The 22,245-nt window shown below is 47.2% G+C and overlaps 4 protein-coding genes across 9 annotated transcripts; 3 read left to right on the plus strand and 1 right to left on the minus strand.

Moving 5' to 3' along the window:
* The first annotated feature begins 146 nt into the window (after window positions 1-146).
* LOC100836069 (serine/threonine-protein phosphatase PP1) lies at window positions 147-2,587 on the plus strand. The gene is made up of 3 exons (XM_003558205.4): window positions 147-323; window positions 570-1,194; window positions 1,645-2,587. The coding sequence occupies exons 2-3, from the start codon at window positions 1,017-1,019 to the stop codon at window positions 2,445-2,447; spliced, it is 981 nt and encodes a 326-aa protein (XP_003558253.1). The 5' UTR covers window positions 147-323; window positions 570-1,016; the 3' UTR covers window positions 2,448-2,587.
* A 5,301-nt stretch (window positions 2,588-7,888) lies between these two features.
* LOC100844504 (probable inorganic phosphate transporter 1-8) lies at window positions 7,889-11,260 on the plus strand. The gene is made up of 2 exons (XM_014897555.2): window positions 7,889-8,041; window positions 9,282-11,260. The coding sequence occupies exon 2, from the start codon at window positions 9,337-9,339 to the stop codon at window positions 10,948-10,950; it is 1,614 nt and encodes a 537-aa protein (XP_014753041.1). The 5' UTR covers window positions 7,889-8,041; window positions 9,282-9,336; the 3' UTR covers window positions 10,951-11,260.
* Window positions 11,261-12,402: 1,142 nt separating this feature from the next.
* On the minus strand, window positions 12,403-16,160 carry LOC100823300. 3 transcript variants are annotated; one of them, XM_010231041.3, is made up of 8 exons: window positions 15,643-16,160; window positions 15,023-15,082; window positions 13,903-14,900; window positions 13,686-13,785; window positions 13,495-13,554; window positions 13,304-13,387; window positions 13,098-13,217; window positions 12,403-13,006 (listed from the first exon to the last, which is right to left on the minus strand). In XM_010231041.3, exons 1-8 carry the CDS (start codon window positions 15,787-15,789, stop codon window positions 12,692-12,694), a joined length of 1,884 nt encoding a protein of 627 aa, XP_010229343.1. In that variant the 5' UTR covers window positions 15,790-16,160; the 3' UTR covers window positions 12,403-12,691. The 3 variants fall into 3 exon arrangements, with proteins under 3 accessions (XP_010229343.1, XP_003557959.1, XP_014751927.1); XM_003557911.4 differs by having other exon boundaries at window positions 15,023-15,088; window positions 15,643-16,158; XM_014896441.2 differs by lacking the exon at window positions 15,023-15,082 and having other exon boundaries at window positions 15,643-16,158.
* Window positions 16,161-18,266: 2,106 nt separating this feature from the next.
* On the plus strand, window positions 18,267-21,840 carry LOC100841273. 4 transcript variants are annotated; one of them, XM_014896727.2, is made up of 12 exons: window positions 18,267-18,658; window positions 18,737-19,181; window positions 19,274-19,446; window positions 19,562-19,635; window positions 20,128-20,182; window positions 20,296-20,370; window positions 20,597-20,670; window positions 20,769-20,817; window positions 21,053-21,137; window positions 21,290-21,346; window positions 21,444-21,474; window positions 21,564-21,840. In XM_014896727.2, the coding sequence occupies exons 2-12, from the start codon at window positions 18,770-18,772 to the stop codon at window positions 21,598-21,600; spliced, it is 1,122 nt and encodes a 373-aa protein (XP_014752213.1). In that variant the 5' UTR covers window positions 18,267-18,658; window positions 18,737-18,769; the 3' UTR covers window positions 21,601-21,840. The 4 variants fall into 4 exon arrangements, with proteins under 4 accessions (XP_014752213.1, XP_014752212.1, XP_014752214.1 ...); XM_014896726.2 differs by having other exon boundaries at window positions 18,740-19,181; XM_014896728.2 differs by having other exon boundaries at window positions 18,267-18,635; window positions 18,740-19,181.
* The last annotated feature ends 405 nt before the right edge of the window (window positions 21,841-22,245 follow it).

Genomic DNA, 22,245 nt, shown 5'->3' on the forward strand with positions numbered 1-22,245 from the left:
TCGCTTGCGCAGCCCGGCGACCAATTACCATCGATGTTGCATAAAATAAAATAAAAAAAAGGCAGCAGAGGAGACTAGATGCAGATAGAAAGATACATATTCGGGCGCGGCAGCAGCAGTATTCGCTATCGCCCCCACTTTAAATCTGTGCCGACTGACCTCGCTTTCTTGCCGTGGCAGCTGGTGCAGTCTGCATCATCTCTCTGGAATTGCTTGGTTCTTCTTCGCCTAGTCTCCTCTCCTTTCCCGGCCGGCCGGACCGCATTTGCTTGCACTTTGATACCTCGATCCTTTGCTGCGCGAGTGGTCCTTGAAGCTCAAAGGTTAGTAGCTAGTATACGACCTACAACTCAGTAGTATACTGGTTTTGCTGATCAAGCTCTAGCTTGATTGCTTTCAAGTCGTTCCTTTCCTGCATCTGCCTAGCTAGCTAGAGACAGTTTGATCTTTACTGCACAACCAAGATGCTCGAGGCGGCGGCGGTGATCAGGAGAAGCTAGCTAGATTGATTTTAATTCGTTCTTGCTTCTTTAATTAGGTCAGTGAATCGGGCGATCTTTTTGTTACAGGAAAACGGAATCTTGCATTTGTGGTGGGAGGGAGGAGAAAGGGGGGAATCTTATCAAAGCAGCCTACCACTGAGATTTGATTGGCGATCGCTGTATATATAGCTTATCCTTCCATTCCTTTTCTGAAGCAGCTGCTGCCTAGCGAGCAGCACGTACGCCCTGTACTCTGCTCCACAACAGAATAGGATGCTCCTAGCTAGCAAAATCTTCTCTTGCTCGGTCGGCCTTCTCTGATGTGGCCTTCGATTGATGCAAAGTTATGCTAGCTAGGTTACTAATATAGGCTGGCTCGTCGACTTCTGGTCGTCTACTTAAGCGTCTGCAGTTCTTCGTACTTGTTGTCACCCCGGCCGGCCCATAAGTACTGGACAATCAGTCCTGCAACTGGAGATGCCTAGCTAGAGCTCTTATTTATTCGATTTAGTTAATCAGGTAGTAAGGTCGATCATGGAGCGTGCGGCGCTGGACGACGTGATCCGGCGTCTCCTTGAGGTGCGGCGGTACCGGGCAGGGAAGCAGGTGCAGCTGGCGGAGTGGGAGATCCGGCAGCTCTGCGCCGCCTCCAAGGACGTGCTCATGCGCCAGCCCAACCTCCTCGAGCTCCAAGCGCCCATCAAGATCGCCGGTAATCTAATTCACCACTCAGAATCTTACTACTGTACTTGTTTGCTCACTCGATCTCTCCTACCCTGTTCATCATTGTATTCCTCTCTTGAATCCTGCCATTTTGCATAGTTAATTCACAGATAGAGATAGTGCGTTAACTGCTCAATGAGATCACGGTGCTTTAGCTGCCATTTGCATAATTAAATCAAAGATAGAGATAGTGCCCTTTAACTGCCACTTTGAGGTCGATGGTCACACACAAACACTTAGCTTTCATGCATCAAGTCAAAACATATTAATTAAGGTCTGAATCGTCCCACGTCAGGTTTTAACTGCTCAATGAGATCATCCCATCAGAGATCAGACCAGTCTGAAAACTCTGAATATAAATTGCACAGATCGATCTTGATGTCGATGTCATGGGAAGTGTTCTCTGAAACAAACAAACATGTCCTTGATTGCATTGCAGGCGACATCCACGGGCAGTACCCGGACCTGCTGCGGCTGTTCGAACTCGGCGGGTTCCCGCCAAAGCACAAGTACCTGTTCCTGGGCGACTACGTGGACAGGGGAAAACAGAGCATCGAGACCATGTGCCTGCTGCTGGCCTACAAGCTCAAGTACCCGGAGCACTTCTTCCTCCTCCGGGGCAACCACGAGTGCGCCTCCATCAGCCGCGTCTACGGCTTCTACGACGAGTGCAAGCGCCGCTACTCCGTCCGCCTCTGGCGCCTCTTCGCCGACGCCGTCTTCGCCCACCTCCCGCCCGCCGCCCTCGTCGACGGCCGCATCCTCTGCGTCCACGGCGGCCTCTCCCCGCAACTCCTCCTCCGCGCCTGCGACCTCCGCCGCGACATCAACGCGCTCCCCAGGGTGCCAGACGTCCCCGAGTCCGGGCTCCTCTGCGACCTCCTCTGGTCCGACCCAGCCGCCGCCGCCGGAGCCGGAGGGGCTTCGGCTTCTTCCGGGTGGGGGGAGAACGAGAGGGGCGTGTCCTACACGTTTGGGGCGGACGTCGTGGAGCGGTTCCTGGAGCGGCATGACCTCGACCTCGTGTGCCGCGCGCACCAGGTGGTGGAGGACGGCTACCAGTTCTTCGCCGGGAAGAGGATGGTCACCGTCTTCTCCGCGCCCAATTACTGCGGCGAGTTCGATAATGCTGCCGCCATCATGTGCGTCGATGATGAGCTCACTTGCTCGTTTCAGATCATCAGGCCTGCTTCTGCTCGTTACAGCACCAGCAGCAGAGGGATCCGGTCGCCCTGGTGTTAACTAGCTGTATGTTGAGCTCGATTTTCTTCAGTTGGGCTGAATCAGTGTAATAATTAATCGGATTTGATTTTGGTCTTTGTAATGTACTAACGGCGATTTCAGAGGGGATAGTCGGAACTAGACCGATTACTTTTTTTTTACGGATTATCATGTTGGGTTGGGCCGACATCTCTTTGGTCAAAGAAGAAGAAGAAGACGGTCTACGCGGGCCGGGTATGGGCGTATGGCAGAAACTGGACCAAGACGAGAGAGGAGGAAGAAAAAAGATCTTCTATAATTGGGCCTCATGCATTCCAGCACTACCGATCGCGCCTTCATCTAGTGGCCACATACGTATTGGGCCACGGCCCGACATCTCCCGAAAAAGAACATTCATATGGCTCTAAAAAAAAAACATACCGGGTGATGCTTCAAAAAAACGGATATTGCTTCATGTTACTCTAATTTATTAATTTAACCTTTTGGGTGATCTATTGCAAAATTTCTGCCTTTTTTCGGATGATAACTTATGTTTTGTTGAAAGTCCATGCAATTAATCCCCGCGCACGCATGCGTATGTGTATTAGAAAAAGCTGACAGTTACATGTACTCCCTCCATTTCATAAAAAATGGCACGCACGCATTTTAAGATTTTATTTTGATCAACAATTAGACTAATTATTTAAGATTTATGTGTTACAAAAATTATATCATTGGATTCGTATTTCAAAAAGCTTTTCATAGATATAAAATTGTAACATACTATCTAACATAATTGGTCTAATCGTTGGTCAAAATTCGATCTCGAAAAACGTGTGAAAAGGAGTGATAGCGACAAATATGACACTGTTCGCATATGCAAATGGGAGCAGTTACATGCACAAAAAATGAAAGGCATCAACAAGTCAACTTAAATTTGCTGTCACGTACGTCGTTTCCGGCGACTCTCATTGCACTTGATCGCCTTAAGTAATTAGCTTGTCGAGTTCCTTTCGTCGCCTGCCCGGGCCAGCATATACGGGCAGTTGGCTGCTGACTTTGAGACTTTGATCGATCGAGAGTAGTCCCTGCTAGCTAGGCTGTGTGCCAAAGCTACAGTGTATAAACCCATAGCTATAGGTAGGGAATGGGCCCAGCTAGGACAACACGCGACCGTCAACTTTGACTGGGACTATATCAACTTGTTCGTCCATTCAAATTCATTCATGCTGATCGAATCGAAAGCATGATTTTATTTGCAACCTTTCAGAAAAAGTGTCTCCGCATGAGTAGCGCTAATTACCTTGAGCCAGCTTACGTGCAGTGGAAATGAAGGAACAGTGTCTCAATAACCCCAATTAATTGCATGCATGCCATGTAGTATTGCCGCTATATTTTGGGGTCAAACCTCAAAATAATGTGTTATTGCTAGTACGTTCAATATTTTTCAGGAAACAGCGCGCAGCAGGTACTAGGTACTTATAATGTATGTAGGTAGGCAAGCTTGCCGTGTGGATTATCGATCACGGATAAGATAGTGCACTCGTGCAACAGATTTTGTGTCACGCAACTTTGGCATGCGTTTCATGGTTCATCACGTCAAACCGAGAATAATATTCATGCACGGGAAGAATATTATATGTTTATGCCCAATTAGTTGTTTCTTTCTTGCAAACAAACAAGAGGTACCACGTGCTCGCGCGCCTCCTTCATTATCCAGCCGACACGTATATATGTGTCGACTGTGTGCTCGACGAGGATATATCATGCTCCCTCCGCTCAACAAACAATGTTTCAACTTTGACTAAATTTGAATGCATCTATACACTAAATCACATTTAAATAAATTCAAATTTACTATCTTTTTTGTTTTACGGAGATAGCGAGTATATGGATGACCGCCGGTTGTCGGCACATCACCCACCCGGCCGGCTAATCAACAAAGTCCAAATTCGAACGGTAAAACTAGCTAGTACAAGGCGGATGATGCACGTACGTACAACAATAATTTCATTCTTAAACAATATGCACACTAATAATTGGTAACCAGCCAGCGCGCTAAAGTGTACACGACTCCTAATAACACCGATGGCGAATATATTGATTTGTGTACGTATAGAGACATTTTTTTTCCTCGTGGCAGGAAAAAATTTGTTACGTTTTCCCCAAGGGCATGCAACAAATAATTAACTAGTGCGTGCACAAATCTTTTTATCGATATATACTAGAAGCTGCTAGTGCTCTGAGCCTAACAACAGTGGAGAAAACGGCACTTAACCAGCAATCGATCGGTCGAGAATGCATGGTGGACGATCTCGGAAGTTCCGTTTTGTGATCGATATCCATCCATCGAGTTGCCGGCCGACGCGCGACGCGTGGAGCATGTATAGCAAATATATTTGCGGATCGAAAAGGCATACTGCTCCCTCCTGCCTTAAAGTCAGGAGATGGGAAGGAGACATGCATGCAAATGATCATGATGAGACATATGTGTATTCATGCATGGACCTTCGTTTAATTTGTGTACGGTCAGGGTTCGCGCGAGTGTGTGTGTGGCGGAAAAGATAATCTCTCGGTCCCGTCCCATATCAATTGTTACGTATATTTACACGTTTTTTAAGTATGGATACATTCATATTTAGACAAATTTGAGTCATTTAATATGGGACGGAGGAGCAGTGTATTCAAACGGCAACAAATTAACTAGTGCGTGTACAAAGTCTCTTTTTGTCAATACGTACTATAGTAGCTGCAAGTGCTCGGGGCCTAACAATGTTGGAGCATGCGGCAATTAACCGGCAGTCGATCGGTCGAGAATGCTTGGCCGGTCATCGATCAGAAATTCCGTTTTGTGACCCATATCCATCCACCATCCACAAACTAGCAAGCTAAAGAAAGGATCAACGGAAAGGAGACGTGCATGATGCACAATATGTAAATCTATGATGAGATTGAATGATGGATGAATTTTCGCACACTCACCTCGTTGATCGATCGAGTTCGAGGCCATATAGATGGAAGCCTTTCTAGTTAGCGGCATGAATCGTGAATTAATGAAAAGAATCTCTCGTGAAATCACTTTTTTTAAATTCTCGGCGGAGCGATGGATCGTGACCGCTTTTGCTTTCTACTTTTCCACCGGATCGATCGAGTGAATGTAAAATCGTCCCAACTTTTCAGCTCCGTGGTCTATATATCGATGGACACAAAATTAAAGGATGGCGACACAGCAGACACGGACATCTCCTGACTTTGTTGACAAATTGTTGTACTCCGTAATATACCTTTACAAGCAACTACTATACCACGCTAACCTTGACTACCTACTCCAATATATGTGTTTGCATATATATGCAACGACGCATGCATGCTTGGTTAATTCGTCAAAGCGTCGATCGAGCATATATATACACGTACGCATGCTTGCTTGTTGCTTCCCTGTTAGCTGTTTCTTTCTAATTGCAAACGCGGGCATATATGTACCACAACATATATATAAGCAAGTTTGCTTCGACAAAGTAGGCGCGTACGTATATGGTTCCATTGTACGTATCTTGATTAATTCAAGTTTAAATTTATCTCAGGTTAACAAAAAGGTATTTGTTGTTAACAACAAGTATATCCCATCGTATCATAGGATTGTTATTTAGCTAGAGAGTCATATTCTTAAATATCCCATCATTTTCAAACCGGGTACGCGGAGCCCATGCATGCATGACTCGATCATGACGTGGATGCATGTTGACTACTCCGTAGCTTTTTTTTCGATCAAAGGAGTTCAGCATGTTGACTAGCTGAGCCGTAGGTCATGCAAGACACGGCTAGCTTAATTATAACGAATACATCCATCCTAATACACTAATTAACTACGTATGCATCTTTTTTTTTCCGTTAACAGTTAACTTGGATCGTTCTATATATTCATGTACTCACTCCGTCATGACATGTACTTATATACACGCTTTTCGAACATAGATACATTCATATTTGTGTAAATTCGAGTCACTTAGGTATGGGACGGAGGGAGTATATAATTTGTGTACAAACTACGAAAGTAAAGTAGAAACCTTAATTTGTTCCTGTGTTTCACACATACCCATACGAAGTACTTCACTGCTAGTACGTATGTTATGCGAGGCCAAGCCACTAAGCCAGATGCATTGCGCATTGATAATTGGTAGCACCAGGGAGTACACGTCCGAACGTAATATTATACCTATCCTACATGGATGATTTTTATCCTGGAACTGCCACGTTTATTATTCCCTCCGTTTTATAATTATTGTCTCAAATTTGCCTAAAAATAAATGTATCTATTTTTAAAAAGTGTCTGGACACATGTAATATTTGGACAACAATTATGAAACGGAGTGAGTAATTAATTAGATTCCTATGTATGTCTTAGGGAAGTGCCAAATCAATCTGATGTTTGATAATGTAAGCAAACAAGAAGCTGGTCAGTGATCGTAAAAAAAAACAAGAAGCTGGTTAGTATATAGCTGTCCCGGACTAGGTTAAGGTTAGTTTAGTTAGGACTAGAGGTGTCGTGTCGATCGTCGACGTGATCGATTTCATAGTTTTAACCTGAGGGGCACATGTGTTCAGTACACCTACCGACTATTTTTTTAAGCATGGAAGAAACTTGACTGATTGATTGAGTGTACCAATCAATAAATAACATGACAGTACACTGACGACCGTAGTGCATTCCAAGACAGTGACGTACCGGTTCATACATTTCGAAATCCTGGCAGAATTCTCCGTGCTCTGGACTGGAATATTGTGTGGATTGTACCAAAAGAATACGCATACAAGATAGTACACAGTTTCAAAGAGATCGATGTAGACTCTGGCTAGTTATTTTGTCGCACAAAGGCGACGACGACCAAACCGCGTGCTTGACTGGCTGATTGACTGATGAACGAACAACACGCTAAATTAATCGGTGAGCTAGCTAGGACAGTACCGAAATTAATTAATTGCTGGCCTGTCATGCATATGCAAGCCCTTCCTGGAGATATGCAATTTAGCTTCGACAATAGTTCGGTAGTGCAGGATCTCAGATCACAAGGTAGCTAAGCATCCGTCGATCATTATCTTGGCAACACGCGTGATATATACCAGACACCCACTGAATTTCCTTGGAATCGAATCGGTCGACCCGACCCGGCCGGCCTGGAAAGGGACAGAACTCGAACATGATTAAGTTGAGCTAATTCCATTAATTAAACTGTTTTGTACTCCTCCAGGAATAGACGATCGAGGGGAGAAACTGTTGTGTGAACGGAGGACTGATTGTGAGTATTCCAAACTGTTTTTTAACGAAAACATTTCGTTCAAGTTACAGAGACAGGTCTGGAGATCGTACTATACGCACTGTAGCTAGCTAGGAGCATTGGAGATGTGGTTAATGTACCTAAGTCGTCGTTGACTGGCAACTAGCTAGATCAACTGGCATCTTGCATTTGCAATCGCCTGCTGTCCCCATCGATCCGCCTCCATAAATAGGCTATATCTCCAACCATAGCAGCAAAGATAAAACAAGAGATTCAGAGAACATCGATCGGTGAGTCTCAGCTCGATCCATCTCTCTGCCGGCCAGCCGGACTAGTGGACTACCAGTCTCAGCTCGATAGGTGAGTCTCTCAATCTACAGCTCGTTTACTTCCCTCATTCACCAGCGGCAAATAGCACAGTATTTTTTTTTTACTCTCTCGGTAATGTGTTTTCATTGTTTGTTGCCGTGTCCTAGTACTACTGCGTACGTTTATGCAGCGGAATCTTTAATTTGCTCTGGCAGGTATAAATTTAGCATACATCAAAATTATCGACGATACATATACGGTAGCTAGTACTGCCCACGTATATGGACTAGAACTCGCTGGTCATGTACACTGCTTCAAGTGCATGCATCTGGACATGGATCGCTGCTGGTGCTGAAGTTCGATAGAGTAAAACGCACGTGCACCCATTTGATTTCAGTAACTGCCACTCCTACTAACTGCAGCAAGAGTGCAATGGATAGGGAGGAGGAGGCAAAGAAAAGCCAAGGAGAGAATCATCTCGGTTGATCGATCCCCAATTTTGGCTTTTCGGTTGTGAGTGGAGGGAGTATCCGGAACTGAAAAAGGTGTAGCACAAGTACAACCAACGAGCAATCCCCACAAGTATGGTGACTGACTGATTGCTCCGATTTTATTTTATGTTTGGTTTGATCTGATTTGATTTTCTTCTCTTCTCCTGTCCTCTCGTCCCGTAAAGGAGTCAAATCAATCTCCTCTTGGCATCACCGCTCTAAAAAAAATAACTACGCTCTCCTGGACTGGTATCTCTTTTCTTTTGTTTTTATTTATTTGGAAATAAAAATACTAAAAAAAACACTGTAGTGCTACAGTTGTCTTTGTCACCTTTCTTACTTCTTTCCGGCCATGCCATGGCTGCTTCCTTGATGGTGACACCTTTTTAGTTGTTGTTTCCTCGTTTCCAACCCTTTTTCCTCGTTTGAAAATAAAGAATACCCTAAAGAATATCCTTTTCCTGAATAATCGGGGGGTCGATTCGATTCAATTTGCCAAGAAATAAAGCCACGGAATAACCACACAGAACAAGAGAATATCCTCCTCCTAGACTCCAGCCTCCAGGCCGAACAAAAACTGAAAACTTTAAACAGTTTCCCCAGTATAAATCTCAACAACTGTTGGTTTCGTTCCCAACAAACCCCAGAACAACACGCCCGCCGAACTTCACAATATCACCCGCGGTCAACAACAACCAGAGAATCCCATCCCGTGCGTCCTCCAGTCTATATATCCATCGATTTCACGGCCTCAAAATCCAATCTTTAACCCCGGGTTCCTTCTTCTCTTGTATCAGCAGAGAAAACAGGGAGAGAAACAGAGCAAGCAAGGAAGAAGATCAATCCGCGGCAGCCATGGCGCGGCCGCAGCTGGAGGTGCTGTCGAAGCTGGACGCGGCGAAGACGCAGTGGTACCACTTCACGGCGATCGTGATCGCCGGCATGGGCTTCTTCACGGACGCCTACGACCTCTTCTGCATCTCCCTCGTCACCAAGCTCCTGGGCCGCATCTACTACCACATCGACGGCTCCCCGACCCCGGGCTCCCTCCCTCCCAACGTCGCCGCCGCCGTCAACGGCGTCGCCTTCTGCGGCACGCTCTCCGGCCAGCTCTTCTTCGGCTGGCTCGGCGACAAGATGGGACGCAAGAAGGTCTACGGCATGACGCTCATGTGCATGGTGCTCTGCTCCATCGCCTCCGGCCTCTCCTTCGGCCAGACGCCCACCTCCGTCATGGCCACGCTCTGCTTCTTCCGCTTCTGGCTCGGCTTCGGCATCGGCGGCGACTATCCGTTGTCCGCCACGATCATGTCAGAGTACGCCAACAAGAAGACCCGGGGCGCCTTCATCGCCGCCGTCTTCGCCATGCAGGGCTTCGGCATCCTGACAGGCGGCGTGGTGACTCTCGTCATCTCCTCGGCGTTCAGGGCGGCGTTCGACGCGCCGGCTTACAAGGACGGCGCCATGGCGTCGACGCCGCCCCAGGCCGACTACGTGTGGCGGATCATCCTGATGTTCGGCGCCATCCCGGCCCTGATGACGTACTACTGGCGGATGAAGATGCCGGAGACGGCGCGCTACACGGCGCTTGTGGCCAAGAACGCCAAGCAGGCCGCCGCCGACATGTCCAAGGTGCTCCAGGTCGAAATCGGCGCCGAGGAAGACAACAACAAGGCTGGCGGCGCCGTGGAGGAGAACCGGAACTCGTTCGGGCTGTTCTCGGCGGAGTTCCTGCGTCGCCACGGGCTTCACCTCCTGGGCACGGCCACATGCTGGTTCCTGCTCGACATCGCCTTCTACTCGCAGAACCTCTTCCAGAAGGACATCTTCACGGCCATCAACTGGATCCCCAAGGCAAACACCATGAGCGCCCTCGAAGAAGTCTACCGCATCGCGCGCGCCCAGACGCTCATCGCGCTCTGCGGCACGGTGCCGGGCTACTGGTTCACGGTGGCGCTCATCGACAGGATCGGCAGGTTCTGGATCCAGCTAGGGGGGTTCTTCTTCATGACCGTCTTCATGCTCTGCCTGGCGGCGCCGTACCACCACTGGACGACGCCCGGGAACCACATCGGCTTCGTCGTGCTCTACGGGCTCACCTTCTTCTTCGCAAACTTCGGGCCCAACTCCACGACATTCATCGTCCCCGCGGAGATCTTCCCTGCCAGGCTCAGGTCCACCTGCCATGGCATCTCCGCTGCTGCCGGGAAGCTCGGCGCCATTATTGGGTCCTTTGGGTTCCTCTACCTGGCGCAGAGCCAGGACCCCGCCAAGGTGGACCATGGCTACAAGGCTGGGATTGGGGTCAGGAACTCGCTGTTTATCCTCTCTGTTTGCAATTTCCTCGGGATGGGATTCACCTTCCTCGCGCCGGAGTCCAATGGCCTCTCGCTCGAGGAGCTCTCTGGGGAGAACGAAGACGGCGAGGACCAGCCGGCGCCGGCGCACGCCAGGACGGTGCCCGTGTGATGGTGAGGAATCTATACTTTTATTAGTGATCTGTGGTCTTGTCTTGAGTTCATTAGATTAGAGTCGGTTCTATTGTGTAAACATGATCAACATGATCGAGAGTTGTTACCGAGATATGAACAGGGGATGTGTGGTGTGTGGGTCAGTTGCTTCTACGGGCAGCTAGTAATTTCGGGTGTGTCAGTCAGTCAGGCCCAAAATACTTACTCTTTTGCAGAGTTTTTGCTCTTAATTTTGTTTCTCTTCTCGTAGTACTACAGCATCTCCATGATACTCGCGGAACGGAGTAATACATACATGCTCTTTATACTGGCTCTGTGGCTTTTTTTGGTTTGGTATACATACATGCATGAACAGAGTAAAGTTTTAGCACCGTTGGTGGATGAATTGGATCGCCGGCGTTTCACGGGATACCTGACTGACCTGAGAGAGACGTACGTACGGTACAGATGGATGGGTATGCATACTTTGCAGTAGTACTCCATCTTTGAAAATCTCCTTGCATTGCATTCCTTGCACAGCAGTCAGTGTGTGCATAACCAAGCCGCTGTTCCAAGCCACTTGCCTGGCAAGCAACCAAAAAAATCGCTAACTGTACACATGAAGGCATCAAGTTGCACGCGCGCAAAGACTTTTGTTATTCAGTAGTCTTGTTTTGCATGGCGTCCTGCAGCCAGTCTCCACACATGTCCATCTCACGGTCGTACGTCGACAGCAGCTTGCTGTTGAGAGCTGAAAATTTTGCTTGAATTTCGTCCATCCGCCTACCAATGTTGAACTCTCTCTCGACTCACCTACTGTATCAAACAAGGAAAATTCGTGTGTTTCTGATAGAGATCCATCGATGCTAGTAGCTACCTGCACTGCAGTCAAACACACTTGAGGTACAACAGCTTCGCAGCGCTCCTATGTAAAGATCTCAGCCGGTACGCGGCACCTGTAACCTGCCTTGCACACTGCAGATTCTGCTGATTGGCACGAAGCATACCTGCAGTTTCCTTCCTCGCTCGCTCCAGTACTAGTCAAGGAGGGCTTATCAGCTTGTTGGTCATGGTGCCTCACATGCATTGCTAGTACGGAGTATTACTAGTAAACTGCTCTGCTCCTCGGGACCATATATGAGCTGATCACATGCGTCCCGGGAACACGAGTCCCGTTCGTTCCCGCCACGAACCTGCTGCTAGTGCTAGTACACTCCCAAGTCAACGTCAACGGACTACCATCATTGACCATACAGGATATCTCTGCCTCTTTAATTTGCTGCCAAGCGTACCCTGTTTATACATACAGAGTACGATTGATGGTGTAAGCTGTAACTGTGGATCACGGAAACTGCACATTTCGGTTTAATTTCTGGATTTCATCCCAAAGGGAGGGATTTGAGCGTATGTTTAGAAGAGAGGGGGAAAAAACACTTTGTCATCGCAGAATTTTGTGTTGTGCTAGTACCGGTAACTAGTAATCCGTTTTGGGAAGGTGTTGCCGCGTCGTTTATAAGGGATACAGTTGGTCAGATGGCAGGCACATAAAAGTCTGAACAACTAGCTTCAAAACACTATTCAGTACTGCTGCACTACTGTACTCACGAATGCACTAGCACTGCCTCAAATCATCCTTTAATTATTACTACGGAGTATAATAAAACTTGACCCAGACTCACAAGTCTCTCTCTTTCCTGTAAGATATCTGCATCCGCAACACTTAACTTAGAGAAATCCACCACCAACAATCTTCTTCTTCCTCACATGGGCAGCAGGTACTGAAACTCGTAGTCACAGGGGATCACCTCCACGACGTCTTCCACCTTGAGATTGCTACTCTGCCCTCGGAGGCAGTCCACCATGGACTTCCTCAGCGACCACGACGTGGGCAGCTGCTCGCACACCCACCGGAGCAGCGACTCCATGTCCTTGCCGAAATCGTGCATGTTGGAGTGCAGCAGCCCAGGGATCATCACCTTCCTCGACGACGACGCCACCACCAGCGAAGCCTGCAGGTAGTCCAGCTTCGCCTTCTCCAGCTCCATTATCACCCGCTCCGCCCTGTAGATCCGAAGCTGCATCCAGCAAAGCCACCCACGAGACCAGATTCAGACTAAATTTAGACATTCAGTCTTTTCTGAAATTTTCAGTATAAATGAAACTTACTGCTGGAGACGATCTGATGCCGCAGCACAGCGCGAACAGGATGTTGGGCTCCGAGCTGTGCAGCCCGTAGAGGCCCCTCACCTGCTGCTCTTCCACGTCCACGTCGCATTTCCAGAATTCCTGTCAATGTTTGTTTCTTTGATTGTTTGTTCATGATAATCCTGATTGAGAAGGGAGAATGGTGTGATTGTGTGCTGAATTCTCACTTCTTTGACACTGGATGGTTGCCTCAGGATGAAGTTCTCGATCACCAGCGCATTGAACATTTGCCCTGAAACATTGATTGTCGCCTGAAACCAAAACCCCCATAGAAAAAGAGCACGTTACAGTTTATACATTCAGACAAGTTAACTGACAGACTGAAAGATTTCTTCAGAGAAACAACTGTGGGTACTACCTTATTCTTCAGCGCCAGTAACTTCTCAGAGTTTGATGGCAATCCGTGCTGCAGAATCCCCTGGAATATTCAATCAACAACACACACAAATTTTACTCATTAGTACTACTACACTGTAAAGGAATGCAAAAAAAAAAAAAATCTTAAAGAACTGCAGCACTGAAGATGTTGGTCAGAATGCCAGTACATACGTGCATGATGCAGGTGTTGTATATGTTGAGCCAGAACGCAAGCTTCTGCTGGTGCGTCAGAAACCTCAGATCCACCTGCTGCAAGGCCTCCAACATCTCCCTATCATAAAGACAGCAGCGCCAAAATTCAGCACAGATCGGGCTATTTTCTGAAATTCGGTGCTGAACTGAAACCCAATGAATGAATGGATGAACAGGTTTACTGAATTTTACTAACCTGAGCTTGGTGAGCAGAGGAGAGCTGGAGAACCCTCTGGGATCGAAGGAGCTGGACGTGAACCTGACGAGGTTCTTATAAGGCCCAATGTCTCTAACCACCGAGTCCTGGATCGCAAAGATGCCGTAATGATCCTGCTGCCCTCTGCGGTCCTTCTCCTTGGCGACTCCTGCCGCCACGTTGAGCCCCGTGTCGATCCTGAAGCTGCCCTGCGGGGTGTTCTTCCCGGACCTGGCCAGGCTGCCGGACTTCTCCATCTCCACCGCCCGCGACGACCGGAGCATCCGGATGAAGATGCAGACGAGGCACTTGACGATCCGCTCCGACAGCTTGTTCGGCTGGATCTTGCTGCTGCTCTGTTCTTCTCTCTTTGCTGATGTTGGGGAGTGTTCTTGGACGGGTTTGGATGGTTTCTGGTCAGCTGCCGCTGCTCGGTGATTCGATTGCTTGTCGAGGGAATTCCTGGGCGGGAGGTTGAAGATGTTGGTGTTGAATTTGGGGCTGATGGAGGCCGCGGTGTGATGATGATCCTTGGGGCTCTTGGTGGCGTCGGCGGCTAGGTGGCGGTTGAGGTACTCGGCGTTCATGTTCATGGCCTGGCTGATGAAGAACATGGACTTGATCTCCGGCGCCACAGACGCCGGCGCCGGCGCGCCGCTGCCATTGGCATTGCTTGTGTACGGCATCGGTGCGGTGGCGGCGGTCGCAATTGACGACGGGCGTCGTCCTTCTTGCTGCACAGCGGTCTCCATCGTTGAGGATCGTTCTTGCTGGGCTAGGAGGCGGTCCTGCTTCATGGTGACGATCTGGGACTCGAGGCGCGCGATCTCTTCCTCGACGAGCACGAGCTCCGCGAGCAGCTCCTTGGCCTTGGAGGGGATGAAGGCCGGGATGCTGCTGAGGGCGGCGGCGGATCGTGTGGCTGTCGGGTGCAGGGCGCGTTCCAGGATGCTGTGCACCGTCTGCTCGTTGCTCAGCTGCTGCTTCAGCTCCAACACCTGCATCATCCTCATTCATCAGTTCAGTTCAGCAGCACCATGCATCTTCCATTGAACTCCGAAATGAAATAGTAGTATTCTCTTGGTTAATAGATTTACTGCGGAATTTTCATGTGTAGTACCTCCTGCTCAAGATCCGCCCGCCTAATTTGGTGTTGCGTTTGCATGCCGACGGTCCCTGTCTGAAACTGAACATTGATTCTTTCTTCAGGCAACAAGGAACAAGCATGTTACTGGGCTGGGTTTATTGAAAGGGCAGGACTGGGCCGGACGGTCCATACATTACTAATTCGAAGTTTTTTAGTTTTTTTTTTTTGAGAATCGAAGTTTTTTAGTGGTAGGACAGGAAACACATGAGCAGCATATCTACTGGACTGGGCTTATTTTCAGCAAAGATATTACTGACAGTATTATTTGCTGAGTATTGGGCCACTGGACGCGGGTCCAACCCGATAAGTCTTTTATCTTCATTTTCTTCTTCTCGCGGTTTCAATAACAAAAAAAAAAAAAACTAGAGCAGGAGTATACATGTTGCAGGATTGAAGGAGCAAGCCGAAGAGAAGGAATGAATATGCGCTCAGAAAAAGGAAACAAAACCACCTGGGGCTGACAAACTAGTGCAGTAAAGCAGTACACGTGCGTGCCTGCTGCCATCCAGGCATTCATTCGTGCGTTCAATGGGTAACGATATTCCATAACAATCCATGAGCTAGCTAGCACAGTACCCTATAAGCTAACTCACCTGAGGAGGGTGCGGATCAGGAGCAGGCGGCGGAGGAGGAAGAAGATCGACGATTTGATGCTGCTGATGGTGGTGGTGGTGAGGATGTCGAGTCCTGCGGCTCATCGTCGTCGTCATCGGAGCCCGTGCCGCCACCACATACTCCATCGTCGATGTCACCGGCGGGAAGAAGAAGGGGGATCACGACGGAGAGGAAGAGGAAGAGGCAGAGACTAGTAGCTAGCTTGTTTCTAGTCAGCCGGCCGGCCGGGTGGTGTGAGGAGAGAGAGCTAGCTAGCTATAGCTAGAGGGAGAATTAGATTAGCTAGCTGCGGATCGAGGCAAAGAAGAAGCTAGCTAGAAATGAGGAAGGATAGGAGGCAGCTGAGGGGGAGCCATCTAATGGATCGATGTTGGTGGCGTCGGCTGCAAAGAAGCTAGGCCGGTGTGTGTAAAATGGTTGGTTTTCCAGTGAACCATCGACCTCAGACAGACAGAGAGCGTGAGTGACTTGGTTGGTCACACCATATCTTCCTTCTACTCTTGTCTTGCCTTATAATCCAATATTCCACACACCATGGCCCTGTCCTGTCCTACACACAGTGACACAACAACACCACCACACCTAATTAAGCAAATGCAAGCTTGAATGAGTGTAAGCCAAGGGTTTAACTACAAGGCAGGCAGCCAAGAGGTATGTAGGATACATATCATATCGGTTTGGTGCAGTGCAGGGCCCGGTCGATCCATTCGATGGCGACGCCTCGATCGCCATTTTTCAGGCGTCACATACGCAAAACATTGGTACGTTGCACTGATGTAGTATATACTTCAAGGACAACAGATTTTGTACATGTACATGCCTTGAAAACCAATAGTACCAGGAATAGAATTTATACATATCCAGAGATCGATTTTACATGCTGACATATGGGCTAACATGACCAGCTAGAGAAACCAACTAGTAGCTTTGCTTGCAAATTAAACAAGGAGATAATTTGGTTGCAGCAAAAGAATGTATAGCCGTGTGACGTGTCGACAGTGGAGTAGAAGCCAAGGGTGACCGGGTGGAGGTGGTTGCATTCCTAGCTAGCTCCTCCTTTATAACCATCTTCGACCGCTTAATTAAACCGGCTTCCAAATTCTTTCTCTTTTCCGTCAGTGCGCGCGCGCGTGTATCTCGGTTTGGTGCCAAACCATCAATCAATCGATTACTCGACCACTAGTCCATATCATATGTACCCCAGAAGATACAGGTTTAAGGAACATATCCGTTTAATTAATTAATTAATTAATTAGCCATTGATTGATTGCTCCCATGTAGCAAAAGATAATGGTCGTTATCACCATGGCGTCTCCTTCTTAGTCTTGAGTTTGCCTATACTTACGTGTCAGCATGGGAACCAGAGGATCGACCACGTCGTGTTCATGCATGGCAAAAACTACCTGAAAAATCTCATACTATATATTTCAGCAATTAATCTGTGGACTTCAAAGTTGATTTTTGTGTGTGTCCATTTATTTAGCAAATTGTGTGTGTACTCTGTGTGTAGTACTAGTGCTTTTATTTTGATACGGTACTATTGTACTCCCTCCATCATCTTCATGGGTAGGCACACATTAAGGCACTCAAAGAAAAAAAAAACTCTATATTTTCAACCAAGAAGGAGAAAATGAACTCCAGTTTTTTTTAAAGTCTGTAACACTTGTCAGCCCATTCATGCCCAGCCCAGGAGGATGGTCTCAGCGCCCTAATAATACAGGCCGGCCCAGCAGAACATTCCTCATATATAGCGCAACAAGCAGAAAACTGGAGTACAGTGCTATCCTAGCTTAAAGGTTGGCGTATTGATGGCCCATGACATTGCCCAAGAAATCGTATCATCGGTTTTTCTTTTCTTTCCTTAACATCACACAGTCACGTACCGTACCGTTTAGTCAGTATATTTCTTCATTCGGAAAATGTCAGTATTGTCGAGACACGACACACATTTAATTCGAACAAAGTAAAATACATCAGAGGTCCTAATTGTTTCGCAAATGTTTCAAGTTAGTCCTAAATCTTTTAAACTGCACATTTTAGCCCCAATTGTTTCATAAGTGATTCATCTCAGGTCCTATGGTGGCTCTGGCACGTGCATGCTGTCTACGTGGCTATTTAGGCCTACTCGTCAGGTGTCAACGTGCATTTTTTTTTGCAAATAACCCCTGCCCCTTCATTTCTTCTCCCCCGTGAGCCCCACCTCATTGTCCTCCTCTTCCCTGTGCCATCCGCTACTCCGCGACGGCGCCAACAATGACAGCAGGAGCGAAGGTCTCCTCCTCAATCACGACAAACTTGAGACCTTTGTGAAAAAATTAGGATTTCGGATGCATTTTACTCTTCGAACAAGTTGTGTCTTTCTATGAGAAAAAAAACACACAACTTTCTGGCAGCTACGTATCCAAAAGGGGAAGGAGTCCTTTTAGTGTGGCTGTCTCGAGCGGCCAACAAACACATTTGACCTGAAAACAAGCATTTGCTTAATCCAAAGGGATCTTGCGAGCAAAGCATAGCAAAATCGGGAAGGACAAACAAATTAAGCCTGGCGACCGGCTCAAGAAAGTCGGCTCCATCTCCAAACAACCAATATAAAAAAAAAACTTAGCAATGGGGGTTAGCATTATCCAAGCAACTGGCTGACTTGCGGGACCCACACGCCTCCTAACAGCGCACGGCAATGCATTCTGGTTTTCCTCGTGCGATTCGCCTTCCCAAATCCACAAAGCTAAAAACAGCCGTTTTTCGTTTCCCGTTCCCAAATTCCCTCGGAATTTAGTGCATCTATCAATCCAATTCGGTTCGTTTCGATTCAGAGGAGAAGGAGAAGCGGCGCCTGCCCTGCCAAATTGGATCATCGTCTCAGATATCCCTGGCTTCGTCGCCAAGCAAGCAAGAACGGTTCCTCAATCAATCCCCTTCTCCATCGTCTTCGCCGCTTTCAATCTTGCCAAGCTTTCCGTTATTCTTCCCGGTTCGAATCCGCCGCGTGCCTCGGTTCGCCTTCGATTTCGCTCTAGGAACCATCGTTGAACGAATGATTCCCCATGTAATCGCTGTTTCTTTTGCCTGCAGCAGCCGTCAGGGAGTTCCTCTCCGCCGGCGGCGATGGTCGTGCGGGAGCAGCAAGATCCGGACATCGTCCGCTGGGGCCTCCACCACCTCCTCCAGGGCGGCGGCGGCGGCGCTTCTCCCTACTGCGCGCACCACCCTCAGACCGCCACCACCGATTACGCCGCCTACCCGAACCCGCACCACGTCCTTCTCGACGCCGGCGATGGGGTTGGGGCTCCTGGTAGCAGCAGCAGTGGCCCTGCCGAGATCAAAGTCGAGCGCGTCGCCGCCCACAGGGACGACGCGGTCGCCAACGACGAGGTCATCGCGTACGCGCTCCAGGAGGAGCTCGCGGAGCTCGCCCTGGCCGAGGCGTCGTCGTCCCGCGGCGCCGCCGCCGACCACGGCGAGCAGCATGCCACCGTCCTCGCGCAGCAGTGGTTCCGCCCAGAAACCGTACCCTCAGGTATCCAAAGCCGTTGCTGCCTGCCTTTCAGATCAGATAGATTTGAGTTCCCTTCTCTCCCTGACTCTTCTTTGCATAAATTGCCGGTACAGCTCCTCCTTACGAAGAAGCAGAGGACAGGGAACCCTTTAGTTCGTGTTCAAGCCCTGGAGATAATTATAACAATGCACGTGACGGCCGAGGGTGCTCGATAGAGCTTGTCGATGACTTCTCTGCTCTCGATGGCGAAGTCGGGAAAAGATTGAATGACATGGTTCCTGTCCCTGTAAGTCACTGAAGATTGATGATCAAGAAGCACACATTCTTTGACGAATTTTCATTGGTTTGCTCGTGTTTGTTGTAGTACTGAATTCTGTTACTTGCTCCTTTTGCTGCTGCAGCATGTTCCTAAAACAAATGGGGAGATTCCTTCTGTTGATGAAGCCTTTTCAGATCACCAAAGACTCCTTGACAGGTAAATAACCCTGCAGTACATTTCTCTTGTCGCCAAACCATATTAAGTAATTTTTAGAACTATACTTGATCAGTACAACCTGTAGATCATGCTGAGTCCGAGAGTGTTTCGGACATGCTATGAGTCCGAAGTACATGCGGACAGGTAGTTCCGCCAGGAGTTTGGCGGCTACCGGATTTGTCACTTTCCGGAAGCGATTTGTCCATAATGTTAAGTCGGAAATAATATCACAATTGACTGAATAGGGATGGAGGGTTTGGTTTTGGAACACTTTTGCATTTCTAGAGTCCCAGATGCGCCAGAGGATAATCAGCAGAACCTAGTGCCTGGTCGAAGCTCCTTGGCGCAACGGTGGAGGGATTCTGTAGTGAATTGCTAAGCATATGAGTAGATATTTCCTCTATCTCAGAAATCTATACATAGGGTTTGATGTACTAATCCATGGTATTCTTTCCGATAACTCATTCTAATCCAAAATGATATCTTATTTAGGTTGGTGCTTTATGGCTTGGTTGAGCTCAAAGTTACAGGGGATGGAAATTGTCAGGTCTATTTACTGTATCCAGTTTTCTGTTATACTTTTCCAGAATATCATGCTTGATGTCAGCACGAACCTAATCCGCAAGTACTTATCTCTTTCTGGATCTTCCTTTTAAACAGTTTCGGGCATTGTCTGATCAATTTTACCGTACTCCTGACCACCATAGATTTGTGCGGCAAGAAGTGGTGAAGCAGGTTAGCCTTGTCAAAATCATTTTCCAATGCCTCCAGTAGCCCAGTATCACCATGTAATTTATGGTCATTAAATAAAATGAAATCACCAATACTACCAAATTAGTTAAATCAAATCCAACAGCATCAAAGGCTGTCTCTCGTGTATTAAGTAGATAATTTTTTTCCTTTTCGGGCTTATATGTTCTCATATTAATGTATAAACTCTGCATTCCTATCTGTTTCACAGCTTGAATCCCATCCTGAGATATATGCTGGATATGTCCCTATGGATTACAGAGAATATCTTAAGAAGATGCCAAAGTCAGTACTTGCTCCTTTTCTACTGTTTGTCAGCAAATGCTGAAATTATAGTGTAAAGATACATAATCTCACTTTGTTATCCTAACTGAACCAACCAGGAGCGGAGAGTGGGGTGACCATGTTACACTGCAGGCTGCTGCAGACTTGGTAAGAATGATTCTTTCTCACCCTTTATCTGTTTGCCATACACACTTTTGTCCAATTTACGTAGTAAATGAACTAAAAAGCTCCTCTATTTTCACCAGTGCGAATTTTAGTTCATTTATGTTTAATTGTTCGAGAAGCAGATCTAAAGAAAATACCATTCTTTGTCTGGAATTGAACTGCTATTTCTACTATTTAGAATTCTATGATGCTAAAGCGTATATATTAATTGTTGCAGTACGGCGTAAAGATTTTCATCCTAACATCATTCAGAGATACATGCTACATTGAAATCCTTCCTGTTATTCAGAAATCAAACAGAGGTGATGTGTATTTGCCTGATCGTCATTTCCATTGCTCGGTCTATTGATTGGTGGATTTCTATTGCTCGGACTATTATTGGCAGATGATCATACTATATCTATTTATTTTGGATAACTGAAGTTCATGTTTTTCGTTTCTTTCTGGACTCCAGTTATATGTTTGAGTTTTTGGGCCGAGGTGCACTACAACTCCATATATCCAGAAGGAGGTATATGCAATGGGGTCTATCATTAATAATTTTTATTTCCTTTGCGCAATTAATTAGTGTATCTCACATGCTGATCAATGATCATGATCTGCTGCAGAGTTGCCGGTAGCGGAGAACAAGAAGAAGAGGTGGTGGCACTTCTAGCTGTAGACTCATAGTAAAACCGTGAGGATCAAAGAAATAGAAAATTTGATTTGTTCTTTTGTCCTGATGGCAGCTCGACCAATCAACGGTCGTTTTGTTCGGTTATGTGACTGCGAGAGGGATCCGAGAAGCTTGAGGGCAATTATATAGGCTTTGGAACTGGCAGCAGCTGGTTTTGTACATACATATAGTACTAGCATATATACATTGCTGGTCATTAGGAAAAATAGCAGGGTAGATTGTTTCAACTGATTCTGTTATGTTGTAGGTGTAATGCATGCATTTCGCCTGCCTAATGTAGCGGAATATTTTAATTACATATCAGAAGTTGTTGAGATGTTGGTGAGTCCTTTCTGCCTTCTTCATTGTAGCTTTCTGATGCCGTACGTATCAAGTGTACAATGTACAGTTAACTTTGTCACATCTAAACTAAGCAACTCGATGTAAGTTGGCTAACAAAAAGTTGCCACAAGCGAGTCAATTAGAGAAAAAAAAGGTGGCAAAGCTGCTACAAATGTGATTCAAACCATACCAAACACCTGGTGTTGCACGGTCGTTTCTGCTGAAGTTGCCATATTTGCTCTATATATGTTTCAATGGTCGTTTATCATTTGGTATTGCAATTGTGGTCGTATCTTTTGCCTTCCTGGTGTTCATTTGTTTAGCAGAGCAGAGAGTGAGGTGTTAATTTGTTTCTGCTGAATCGGCCGGCCGGCCCGAGTTTGCATCAAGCTGGTTTTTTGGCCTGCACGGCA

The sequence above is a fragment of the Brachypodium distachyon genome, chromosome 1 (assembly GCF_000005505.3).
Source record: "Brachypodium distachyon strain Bd21 chromosome 1, Brachypodium_distachyon_v3.0, whole genome shotgun sequence".
NCBI classification, from domain to species: domain Eukaryota; kingdom Viridiplantae; phylum Streptophyta; class Magnoliopsida; order Poales; family Poaceae; genus Brachypodium; species Brachypodium distachyon.

What these genes read in the sequence shown, in the direction of transcription:
- LOC100836069 (XM_003558205.4), top strand. Translation starts at nt 1,017, where the DNA reads ATGGAGCGTGCGGCGCTGGACGACGTGATCCGGCGTCTCCTTGAGGTG. An exon ending in AGCGCCCATCAAGATCGCCG is followed by an intron (nt 1,195 to 1,644) that starts GTAATCTAATTC and finishes ATTGCATTGCAG; the next exon opens with GCGACATCCACGGGCAGTAC.
- LOC100844504 (XM_014897555.2), top strand. Translation starts at nt 9,337, where the DNA reads ATGGCGCGGCCGCAGCTGGAGGTGCTGTCGAAGCTGGACGCGGCGAAG.
- LOC100823300 (XM_003557911.4), bottom strand. Translation starts at nt 15,789, where the DNA reads ATGGAGTATGTGGTGGCGGCACGGGCTCCGATGACGACGACGATGAGC. An exon ending in CCTCTGCTCACCAAGCTCAG is followed by an intron (nt 13,786 to 13,902) that starts GTTAGTAAAATT and finishes TCTTTATGATAG; the next exon opens with GGAGATGTTGGAGGCCTTGC. An exon ending in TACTGGCGCTGAAGAATAAG is followed by an intron (nt 13,388 to 13,494) that starts GTAGTACCCACA and finishes TTTTGGTTTCAG; the next exon opens with GCGACAATCAATGTTTCAGG.
- LOC100841273 (XM_014896727.2), top strand. Translation starts at nt 18,770, where the DNA reads ATGGTCGTGCGGGAGCAGCAAGATCCGGACATCGTCCGCTGGGGCCTC. An exon ending in GGCAAGAAGTGGTGAAGCAG is followed by an intron (nt 20,371 to 20,596) that starts GTTAGCCTTGTC and finishes TCTGTTTCACAG; the next exon opens with CTTGAATCCCATCCTGAGAT. An exon ending in TATTCAGAAATCAAACAGAG is followed by an intron (nt 21,138 to 21,289) that starts GTGATGTGTATT and finishes TCTGGACTCCAG; the next exon opens with TTATATGTTTGAGTTTTTGG.